This window comes from Centruroides sculpturatus, unplaced genomic scaffold (assembly GCF_000671375.1).
Source record: "Centruroides sculpturatus isolate CEXI.00-Female unplaced genomic scaffold, Cexi_2.0 scaffold1862, whole genome shotgun sequence".
Lineage (NCBI taxonomy): Eukaryota > Metazoa > Arthropoda > Arachnida > Scorpiones > Buthidae > Centruroides > Centruroides sculpturatus.
Window position 1 is genome coordinate 29,894 of NW_019386047.1, and position 11,974 is coordinate 41,867.

At 29.6% G+C, this 11,974-nt stretch overlaps 1 protein-coding gene across 1 annotated transcript in view; it reads left to right on the forward strand.

The window, feature by feature from the left end:
* LOC111613309 (lissencephaly-1 homolog) overlaps positions 1 to 11,974 on the forward strand; it is a 56,042-nt gene that overhangs the window by 21,766 nt on the left and 22,302 nt on the right. Inside the window, exons 3-4 of the mRNA XM_023354659.1 lie at positions 4,189 to 4,267; positions 11,115 to 11,189. Coding sequence (XP_023210427.1) covers positions 4,189 to 4,267; positions 11,115 to 11,189 — 154 coding nt within the window. The remainder of the gene's footprint in view (positions 1 to 4,188; positions 4,268 to 11,114; positions 11,190 to 11,974) is intronic.

An 11,974-nucleotide genomic window follows, 5' to 3' on the forward strand; every position in this document is an offset into this window, starting at 1 on the left:
CGATGATTGTAGATATATTACGCCTTGCCGGGGCTTGCGATGGCCGGTTGAGTGCCGTATAGGAGTAGGACGTGGGCACTGAATGTGTCCCCAGCCGGCATTGTAATAACCGTCGATGGTTACATAGTTATACGCTGGAAGAGGAGATCGTACTGGAGGTCCGGGTAGCGTAACTGGCAACGCATCTGCACGGTAAGCAGGAGTTGTGGGTTCGAGTCCCGCTCCGGGCCGATTTTTTCTCCCAGCGGTTCTAAATTATTTAAATTAATTAATTTATTTATAATTATTAATATTAATAAGAGATGGCGCCTAACGCTTACCTCTAGTACCAAATTCGTTATGTAATTAATATAGTAATTAGCCATAAAACTAGCCCGATGGATTTACGGCGTACGTTTGGAGATTAGCTATTACATCGGGTTTAGCGATGATTTTAAATCTTGTTATAATTGATGTTCAAAATTATGCTAAACCTGAGGAAGGCTATTCAAAATAGCTGAAAACATTAGTTCATTTTATTAAAACTTGCTAGAAAAAGTGAGAAAGGTGTTTTTATTATTATTAACTTTTACCATGATACTATTACTTTTACCACTTATTGAACCAGAAATGTCCCAATTTCTGATTCTGAACTTATGGTAACCTTATTCTAGACCAGGGATCTAGAATAAGGTTTGTGTAGAACTTGTGGCCCCTGAGCCACATGCGGCCGATTAATTTTTGTGTGACCCGAGCCCAGGGTTGGATTAACCCACTTTGGGGCCCTAGACATTTTCTTCTTACGGGGCCCCCTCTCTCTCTCTCACAAGAAATAGAGTGCACAAAAAATATAAAACAAAACTAAATAATGTGAAAAACTAAAACAAATCTTAAATTTTTATTAATAAAAAATATTTAATTCACAACAATAAATTTTAGTTTTTCTAGAAAAGTTTGAACAGTTTGTTTATAAATTTAAAAAATTGAAATTTGTTTTATTAAGTGTCTAACAAAAGTTGTTGTACAATAGCAATATTACCTTAAAAAAATAATTGTCAACAAGACTATGTCTTGTTTATAAAATTGTACTGCTTGCTGTATCACAATGTTAGAGGTATGAAGGAGTACATGTCAGGAGTTGCAATTTGGCACAGAGTATTAAGTGCCCAAATCATGTGAGCATAAAAAAAACCAGACTTGTAGGTACTCAGGGAACCGAATGAAAGTAAAATACAAAATAGGGACTCTCTCTACAAACAGGCAAACTGAAGTCAGGTGGCAAGAGTACCACCCACAGTCATTCAAGGAAATGGACTCTGACCCTAGGACTGAACATGTAGTATTTTCTTTGTTAAATAAAATTTGTAATCTAATTTTGTAAATTTGGGAGTGCTTCAAATATGACATTAAAACAGTGTTTTATGTCGTTACAAGTAGGTTTTTTTAACATTATCTAGTATAGTAAAATCGTGGAACCGATAAAAATTTGACGTTATAATCGGGTTAAACTGTATATTGTTTGTGTAAAATAAATAAAAAAAATTTCAGACAATACAATAGCCACAATTATTTTTTTCAAAGACGAGAAATTTTTGTTAGGCGTCAACAAAAATTCAACCTGGGCCGACGCGCAACAGAGAAAAATTTTGAAATCGGATAGGTTAATTTCATCAAAAATGCATTGTGGACGACCTCGTGATCATGGCCGGCGAAGTTTGAACGATTGTGCCCAAAAGCAGCAATACCAAAGAAGATTGGAGAATGAGAAAGAGATCCGGTTTGAGCGTCAAAGTGATTCCGCTTAGTAGTGTCTCCGAGACATAGTCGTGTCCCAAATACGGTTTTGCCGTTTTACTTGTTTAATTTAACCTGTTTGGTTAATATTTAAATAATGTAATATTTTATCAGTTTTACCAGTATTATACAGTTGTCCAACAGAAGAGTAATCTATCTTATTTGCAAATATTTTCAAAATAGTTTGACCGGGCCCTAGATATTTGTCTCATTTGTCTATGCGATGATCCAGCCCTGCCCGAGCCATACAAAATATTAATAAATATATCAATTTCCAAACTTAAGGAAGTATGCAGCAAAAATCTTAATGTTATTTTCTATAACTTAATAAAAATTTAGTAAAAAGTAAAACAAGAAATCGATAACAGTCTCACATCAAAACTAATTTAAAACAAGCAGTGACTAATATTTAACCAAATATTTCAGATATATTGCATTCACATCAGTGACAGAAGTCAAATTAAGTATACTTATGTTAATTTATAATCTTATATGAATAAATAAATGTGATTTACTTAATTTTGTTTCTTTTTTCTCATGTGTTGCCCATGTTAGTTCAAAAGTTTTAAATGTGGCCCTTACATAGAAAAAAGTTGTCCATCCTTGCACTAGACAGTTGCATCCTGACTCAGTAAAGTAAAACAAGACAATCATATAAAGTAAAGTAAAAATGACAATCACGTGTACAATTTCAATTACAGTAAAATAAAGAATGAACCACTTGCACAAAACTTTGACATCTTAACACCCAAAATTCTAACATCTTTACAGTTCATTCAAAAAATGCAGAAGTACAGCAAATATCAATTAACTGATGCCTTTTTCAGCATTATGGCCATGCTAATATTATTAAATTTATTTGCATGGAATGTCATGCAGTTTTGCCATGAAATAAATGAATAAATTTTTAAAGTCTCTTTTTACATGCCTTTTTAATTTAAAATCTTTTTCAATTAAATTGTTTTATCTCATATTAAAAATTATTCATTAACTAACTAAAAAAATTCCAACATTTTATAAAATTGGTTAAGTGGAAAAAAACAAACTTCAACTGAAATTTTTTGGCAATTGTCATGGGAGATCAGTTATTAGCAGTCAGTTGTTTTGATTCATGTGCTTTTGTGAGGAGTGACTGACACTTATTCGGGATCTCTCTATTAATTAAAAGTTTCTGGAGTTGCTATCTAGATTTGATTCCACTTCTCAGAAAATAGACTGATGCCTTAACTGCCTTGGCCATCTGGTTGTCACCACAATGATTTAAAAGTGAAGCTACGAGTCCTAGTTTTTTTGGTAATTCTCAGAAAAATTTTAATGTGTGGGGAATTGGATCAAGACAGGGAACAAAGACATATCTGGCTAAAGATGAGTCTCCATCCTGATATATACTGTATTATTTCCAAATATATGTGCACTCACAAAAGTTTACAAAGATACCATATTGTAATTTACAGATTTAAAATCATGTTGTTAACTTTATTTTGATTTTGAATAATATAACTACTTTTAATACAAAGCTAAAGTTAGCAATATTTGCCTGATATAATCATTCAATTTTATAACCACTTAAAAGAGGTTTATCAGATGAATAAATTGAAATATTATGTCTTTTGAATCCAACATTCACCCAAGTTCAAAAATTACTCAAAAGACAATTAACTCTCTGATATTTTATTTAAATGCATTTCTGATTGGAATTCTTGCCAATCCCTCTCCAGTAAAGATACAATCTGCAGTCTACACCAGTATTTGTACCAGTTCTTTGAAATTAATTACCATAACCATTACAGAAAAACCCCTTTTAAGTGGTTATAAAAGTGAAAGTTAAATACTATTGTACTGTATATACTGTAAATAAATTACAGTAATTAAGAAATCCCTTAAATTTTTTTCCATACCTTCACAGAAGGAGCAGTTATGATCAAATGTAAGTTGTACAAACAAAGTCAAGGTCCATTAACAGTAAATTTTGCCTCTGACACTCTTGTCATCTTGTCTTCAATTTGTCATTTTATTGACAGAGAAAGTTATCTAAAACTTAGTTTTCATTTAAAATATTTAGTCCACAAAATATTTCAATTTTAGGCCACATTTGTAGCACATGGTCAAGCAGTATCTTTTTATTGTACTGTAAGAGGATTGTCGTTGGTTGGGTAAAGAGGTGGTCTTTTTAAAGGGAATCAAATATTTTGACATATGGGCCAAAAATTTTATTCAAGAGAAAATTAGGTCATTTGGGAGCTGGTTGTCTTTGCAGAAGTTTTACTGTGTATTTTGTGTGCGCGCACACAATGTATAAATGTATGTCAAGTATATTTAGATCAATAGTTTTAATAAAGGATTATACTTTTTAATAGTCTGTTGATTCAAAATGCAATTTGATATATATAAACATGAAACCTTTTTTTTTTACAGGAATAAAGCTATTGCTGATTATCTTTTAAGCAGTGGTTGTTTGTCTGCTCTTGAAGCTTTTAAAAAGGAGGCTGATATGGTGAGATTTTAAATATTGAATAAATTTTGCATTTCATAGAAAAATGAAACAATAAGAGACATTCTATTCCAAAATAAAATAAACTTAACATATTATAGAAGAATAGAATGTTCTTATATTAGAATAAAAGATACATTGCTTAATATTATAATATGAAATTGTCATTCAAAGCTGGAATTTATCTTAACGTTAATCAATATCACATTTTCATGTTTTCCAGCAAATCTTTATTAGAAACAAATGTTTTTAAAATCTAGTTTACGGGCCTGATTAATGTTATAATAATTTTATTTAACAAATTTTGGTTGAGGATAAAATTAAAACATTAAAAGTTTAAATCTTAAAAAATAAGAGTTATTTTTAAAATTGAGTTCATATTCTAGAATTCTTTGAATAACTTGTTCCTGATGACTATTCTTTCTACAGTTAAAATATTGATTAAAAATTTCTTGCTTTTTTTATTTTAAAATATATTAATACAGTAGAGCATCGATTATCTGACTCAATTGGGGACTCGGGTTGGTCAGATAACTGAAAAAATCGGATAACCAAAAAGAATGAAAAAAATACATTATTAGTATAGTATATTAGTATATCGCTATTAACCAACTTTGCATTGAATTTTCGTCGATGTTAAGCCTAACAAATTTTTTTAAAAATAATAATCGTCGCTATTCTATTGTTAAAAATTATTTTTAAATTATTTTATTGCTCACAAAACAAACAACCAATCATAATTAGAAAATTAGGTATCGTTTAAATACTGGCCTCCCTTTCATGGTCAAGCCAGTGTTACCAGCTAAAACATGCAAAAATTTAACAAAAATAATATCAAAGTAGCCAAGACATAGCCAAATATTGTAGCGCCACATCACTAGTGGACATTTGAAATCTGCCGACTAGAACAGTCTGTTAACCGATGTGATGTTTAATCGGGGGTCGGATAATCGATGCTCTACTGTACTAGCAGGTAAGCCCAGCTATGCTTGGGCAAAATAAGTACAAACATTAATATTATTATAAAACAGCTTTGTTTCAAAAATTATTGAAACTAATATCTCAAATACTATAGTAGAGATAACAGAGACTTGCATGCAATCCTCATAGTACTGTGCAGTGTGGGTGGAAATAAATCTTGAACAGGTATGTTTTAAATTGTGGATTGTAATTAATGTCACTTTCTCTGCAAATTTGTTATACAATAGATATCTATATATTTTTATGTAGGGCTGATGAGGGTGTTGTGTACCAAGATGCATGCCAGTAATAAAGTTGCATTCTGATGATATAAGTGTCATTTTGATATCACCAGTAGCAGTGTGATAAGTCTGTTATATCTACTATAGTATTTGAGATAGTTTCAATTAAGATTATTAGATTATTTTGTATTCTAACCTTTTTATTATATTTAATATTTGATTTATACAACTACAAATGTTATCTTACATAAGGATTTATCACACCAAGTGACCAATCTAACACATTTTAAAAATTCTTTAAATTGTGTACATTAGAGGAAGAAAATTTTTAAGATGTGTTAGATTGGTCACTCAGTGTGATAAACCATATGTTAGATAATGCTTGTAGTTATAAAAATCAAATACTATTATATAATAAATATTAAAATGAAAACCATATAAAGAGTTTGGTTATTTCACTCTACCATTGTCATGTTTATTGTGATATTTGGATGGTATGAAATGGCTCAATTTTATTCATCAAGTAGACATGAATTAAAAATATGATATTGTATTTTTTCTATTATTATTATAATTATAATTTAATTAAATAATTTTAGACTAAACTGGAAGAAAAGAATCGGCCTGGTATGGGACTCAAACCTGCAACTCTTGCTTAACATGCAGGTGCGCTGCCAGTTACACTACACAGACCTCTAGTCTGATCTTCTCTTCCAGTATATTTAACATTACGATATAACCATTGTTGGTTACTATGGTGCCAACTGGGGACACATTCAGTGTCTTCAACCTGTGAACTCCCATATATGGCATTGCATACCTGGCAAGGCATATAAATATATAAATATAAGCATCCACAACAAAGTGCCTTACATGGGAGTTTACAGGATGAGGACACTGAATGCATTCCCAGTCGGCACCATAGGTGGGTGGATCCAATAGGAAGAAGAGTGTTGTGGAAGGAGGTTGAAGTTAGACCAAAAGTAGTAATTGACCTCATCTCAGAAGAGAGGATGCTCAACAAATACTACTTAATACTGGTCTACTATTAATATTTGAAAAATGTTTATGTTGGATAGGTTGTGATGGCCCCATGCAGGATCAAAGTTGCTAACCTTAACATCTGAAAGACTTCACATAAAACTTGTTTAAATAAAAAAAAAGTCTTGTAAAAATACAAGAATAATTGCTTTTATATGATCCTGTAAAAAATACTGGTGAAACCAGGTTGAGAAAGTAAAGCTCAGCAAAAACATCTAAGTAGGAAAATTTTGAAAGTAGTGGCATAAGCATGCTGGAAGCAGATTTGACAGTAAGACTCAACATGTGAATAAAGTGCACATTACACAAACTACAACTACAGGAAATTTTGAATGAAGCAATGTCACCATGATAATAAATACAAAAAATAAACATTGGCACAGAAAAAGAGTTCCAACTCTACTTCATGCCTTAAAATTGTTACATGTACTGTACATTAATTTGACTGAACATTAGAACATCTAAAAGTAGTATCAGTGAAAGAAGTTTGGGGCAATGGGCTTCAGTTACTAAGGGGAGATGAAATTGGGGGGTAGGATGTTCAGGTTTCTTGGTAGTTAAGCATGTCTGTAAATATCACATTTATAGAAAGTGCTAAAATTGGTTTGGCATTTGGTTATGGCAATGCAACACATGAGCGATCTGCCAAGGAGAATGCATCTTGGAAAGACTTTTATGTAAAGCTGGCTCCAATTTAAGCGTTACTAACGTGAAGAAAACCCAGAAAACTCCACGTGGCCAGTCCATTGGCTATGCGCAAACCTGTGACAGACTACCAGTATTTGGTAGTTTTATCTACTCGGTTACTGGAGGATACTTATTGGGCTACAATTTGAAAAAATTGTACACCTATAAATTGTCACTGTCATCTGTTCATCTCTGTCTTTCCTTAATCTCAAGAACAGAGTTAGATAGATGAAAGTCGAGACAAAATATAGAAAGCTTAGGGGCAGGAGGTCCCAATTAACTATAAACTGAAAGTCACATTATTTAAATTCAAAACTTTGCTCTGAATGGAGTTAGATACATAACTGGCATGATTCTATTGCTAACATGAAAATTATGATGTACAGGGGTAAAACACTACTATACTCCATGCAGGCAAGTGCTATGTGCTACCTGTCACAGTAATGGTGTAATGATGTGTCCATTTCGTGCTATATCATTGTCACAGTAATTCAGAGAATATAATATATATATATATATATATATTGAAATCATGTCCTTTTTGGTAAGAATTATATTTAGTTAAATTTTTTTCAATTTTAAATTTATTTTGTTAAATAGATGACACTACATGTAAAGCCAGTAATCAAATGTAGACAAAAATTAATCGATATATGGAAAACCAATTGATAATTTCGGGTGGAATGTATGATATTATCTAAGTTAGAAGTAATTGAACGTAACTTCCACATTTCATAGCAATTGGTCAAACAGCCTACAAGTGTATAGCAAACAAACAAACATCCTCATTTATATAGATAGATTAGAGGAAAAAATTCATTTACAAATGCTAAAGTCATTAAATAAAATCAAAATCTTACATAATTGTTTATAGCTTTTGATTTATTTAAAATAAATATATTTATTTTATAGCTTTTGATTTATTTAAAATAAATCAAAAGCTATAAAATAAAAATTATCTTTCTATTAGCGTAAAGCATTTTGTGTATTTACTTTTAAAAAACTAATTAATTTAAATCTCTTCTAAAAAATGTGTTTATATATGAAACCATACATACTGAATATATCATCATTTGATATTTTTAAAGTAACTTGAATAAATTTCACTTATTTGAAAGGTATATGGATTTCAGTGAAAATCTTATAAACTTCTCTTGAAATTTTTATTTGTAGAGACCATTGAAACAACTTTCTGCAGAATGATTTATTATTAAAATAAATCTTTGTTTATGTGTTGAATTATTAAACATTTGAGCTCTATAAGATGTTTACTTTGGTCTTGGTTATTACAATTATTCAAGGAAATGAAATTAGAATAGAAATAATAGAAATGAGAAATATAAATATACAGGATTCCAACCTACCTGGAAAGTTGGATTTTCATTAGTGTTTATTATGGAAAGTCAGGAAATTTGTCAAAATGTCAGGGAATTTGTCTCCTTGGCCACCTTGTTGATTTTGTTTACTGACAACATGGCTGACCAAGTATAGATGTCTGAAGGTAGCAAGAAATAATGTTCAATGTAACTTATGAGCATGGTGCAGAATATTTTCAGGATCCGAAATTTCCCAAAAATTACTGCATACACAATAAAACCATAATTTATGAACCAATTAACTATTACTGCATAATTTTGAAAATTCAAATTATATTATACAAACAATTAAATAGGACTCCCATATAATTTGCCATGCAGCACTAACTGATAACATAAAAATATTTTAGATTAAAAGAATGCTTTAATTTAAACATGTCATCATAGGAATTTGATTAATTCATTCTGGAGACCCCCAAAAATAAAATATATATACTTTCTTACTACGTTTATTCATATGTAATAATAAAAATACATATATACACAGTCTTGCATTTTTATTAGTCATGTTTTTTCCATTTGTGGGGGTTAAAGAATCTGTCCAATGTCGATTGCTTTTCTGTCTTCATGATTTTTCAGAATTAATTAATAGCATTGTAATTGTAGAGATTCCTAGGCTTATTAACCTCAACCTGATTTGGATGCCATTTTAAGACTGTTGTTCTGACATCCTCCCACTTCAAAGGATCTTTAATAGCAGATGTCGGCATAAATCTGCATTTTCAGAAGAAAACGTAAAAGAATTGTTTCTGTCAGAAATATAAAAGGCTGGAATTACACGGAAGAGTTTCAAATATGGGGAATACTATCCGATCAGTATATACTGGGTAGAATGTCGATGTCGACGTCTCCCGCGCTCCAAAAAGTTTTGAATTGTTGCCTGAAGACAAAGGAAGATCAATCTGTATTTGTTATTTTATGTTGCTTCTTCTTGTATTTGTTCAGTAAAGTGTTTGTTGTCTGATCATAAAAATCTTTCGCGAAAGTGTTCGTTATTCGATTTATTCGTTAACTGATCACCCACTGTATATTTATTTTATCATCATCATTTAACAGTGAATATGTTTATTTTATTATTTTAACATTGTCTTTTATTACATGTACTGTTTGTTTTACTGCTTGTTTTAATTGTTCTAAGCATTTAATCAGCACGTTTAATCAAACACATGGAATTTTGATCTATAATCAATGATTTGTCACTGGCATTTTACCAAATGTCATGATTTTATTGTACTTTTCGTAAATGCGGTAGTATCAATTTCATAATTATTTATATTACAACAAGCTGATGAGGGACTTAAGGTCCAAAATGCATTCTTTTGGAAAAATAAAGTGATTTTCTAAGGTTGGTCTTGAGTCCAGTGACAGTGTAATATCTAGTGATAAAGAAGGCCAACATAATGCTCACAAATATATACGAAGACTAGACAAGAAACATATCATAATGATAAAAAATTGAAACAATGAAGATGTAATTAAAATGTTCTTTTTTTAACTAAACACCAATCGTATGCTGAAAATCTATCGGTTAACGCATCTGCACGGTAAGCAGGTGTTGTGGGTTCGAGTCCCGCTCCGGGCCGATTTTTTCTCCCAGCGGTTCTAAATTATTTAAATTAATTTATTTATTTATAATTATTAATATTAATAAGAGATGGTGCATAACGCCTACCTCTAGAGCCAAATTGGTTACGTAATTCATTTAGTAATTAGCCTAAAACTAGCCCGATAGATTTTCGGCATACGATTGGTGTTTAGTTATGTTATATATCGGGTTCTTTTTTTATTTTTGTAATTTGTAATTAAGAAATAAGTTAAATAATAATAATGTTATATGTTTGTAAATACTTTCTAAAAAACTTTTATGTAGGATTTTTAATATTTATTCTAAATGAATTACATGATGATTATTTTGAATTTTATATAATGTATTGATTAAAATTTGAATTAAGTAATTGATTACCATTCTAGTTATAAGCCTGTTGATATTCTTCAGCAAACTTATTGATTCCATTATTCTATATTTATCAAAAACAAAATGCTGAAAAGGTTTAGGAGCAAAAGTTTCTTGGAAAAACATCCTCCCTCTTAAAATTGCTATTAAACAGTTTCATAGCAAGCATAAATGGAACAAATAGTTTCATTACAAATAACTAAAATTTGTTTTAAATTTAAACAAAATATTTGATGTATACTAAGTTGTCCCCTAAAAAAGAAAAATTAAAAGATACATAACTAATTTATTTTGAATGTAAACCAAAATATTTGCTGCATGCTGTTCTGTTTATGCTTGTTATGAAACTGTTCAATTTGTTGTATAGTGATCAGAAAGCAGAATATTTGATCTCGCAAACTCCCAAAATTTATTAATTATTAAATCAAAAAGAAAACGTTGAAAAACTAGTACATGTCACTTGTATTTATAAAATATTGAAAATTTTATTCATTTATTAAGAGAGAGTAAATTAGATTAAGTAGATTTTAAATAGTTATAATTAATTACATAAGTAATTTTAGTCATTAATATTATTTTTTTTTCTACAGCCTGGAGAAATAGATAAAAAATATACAGGTCTGTTAGAAAAGAAATGGACTTCAGTAATAAGGTTGCAAAAAAAGGTAACTTATTTAATTTTAAATTTTTAAAATGTAATGTAAGTTGTAGAAATAATTAATATTGGATTAGTTTAAATATCTGAGGATATCTTAAATTCAGAAAAAAATTTGATGGTAAGGTTTGGTTATTTTAAAATTTTTAAACTGTAGTAAGAATATTAAAAATGTATTTAAAATAAAATACTTATACTATAAATTTTTGAGTAATGATATTTAAAAACTATTTTAAAAAATTTTAATTTGTATTCCAACTTTAAGCTCAGGATAAGAAGAAAACTTGCATCTTAAATTCAAAGTACTAGGTATCTCAAAATAATATAAAGCTTTCCAAAATAAAGTTAGTCAGAAAACTACACAAAATATAAGCATAGATTAAGCAATCATAATTCTAAACTACCATCTTTTTGGACTATGTTTATGCTAATTTTTAATTAATTAAAAATTAGTAAGTGTATACTCTGAAAATCTGGAAGGTCTGTTATGATTCAGCAAATTATATTAAAATTTACAAAATTTATTTTATATTAAATTTTTTTCCTTTCAAGTATTAATAATCATGTTGAATATTTATATTAAGAATGCGAAACTAAAAACTACAGTTAAATCTGATGTGTATGTATAAATACCACACTGTGGATGTAGTACTTATTTTATAAAACTATATTGACCTCATTCTCTGACATGAAATGTTTGAATGGAAACAGACTTATTACAGAAAAAGTAAAGTATATACTATATTTTTTATTTTTTGTGGATAATATAGATTATCTGTAAAAAAAAAAAAAAAA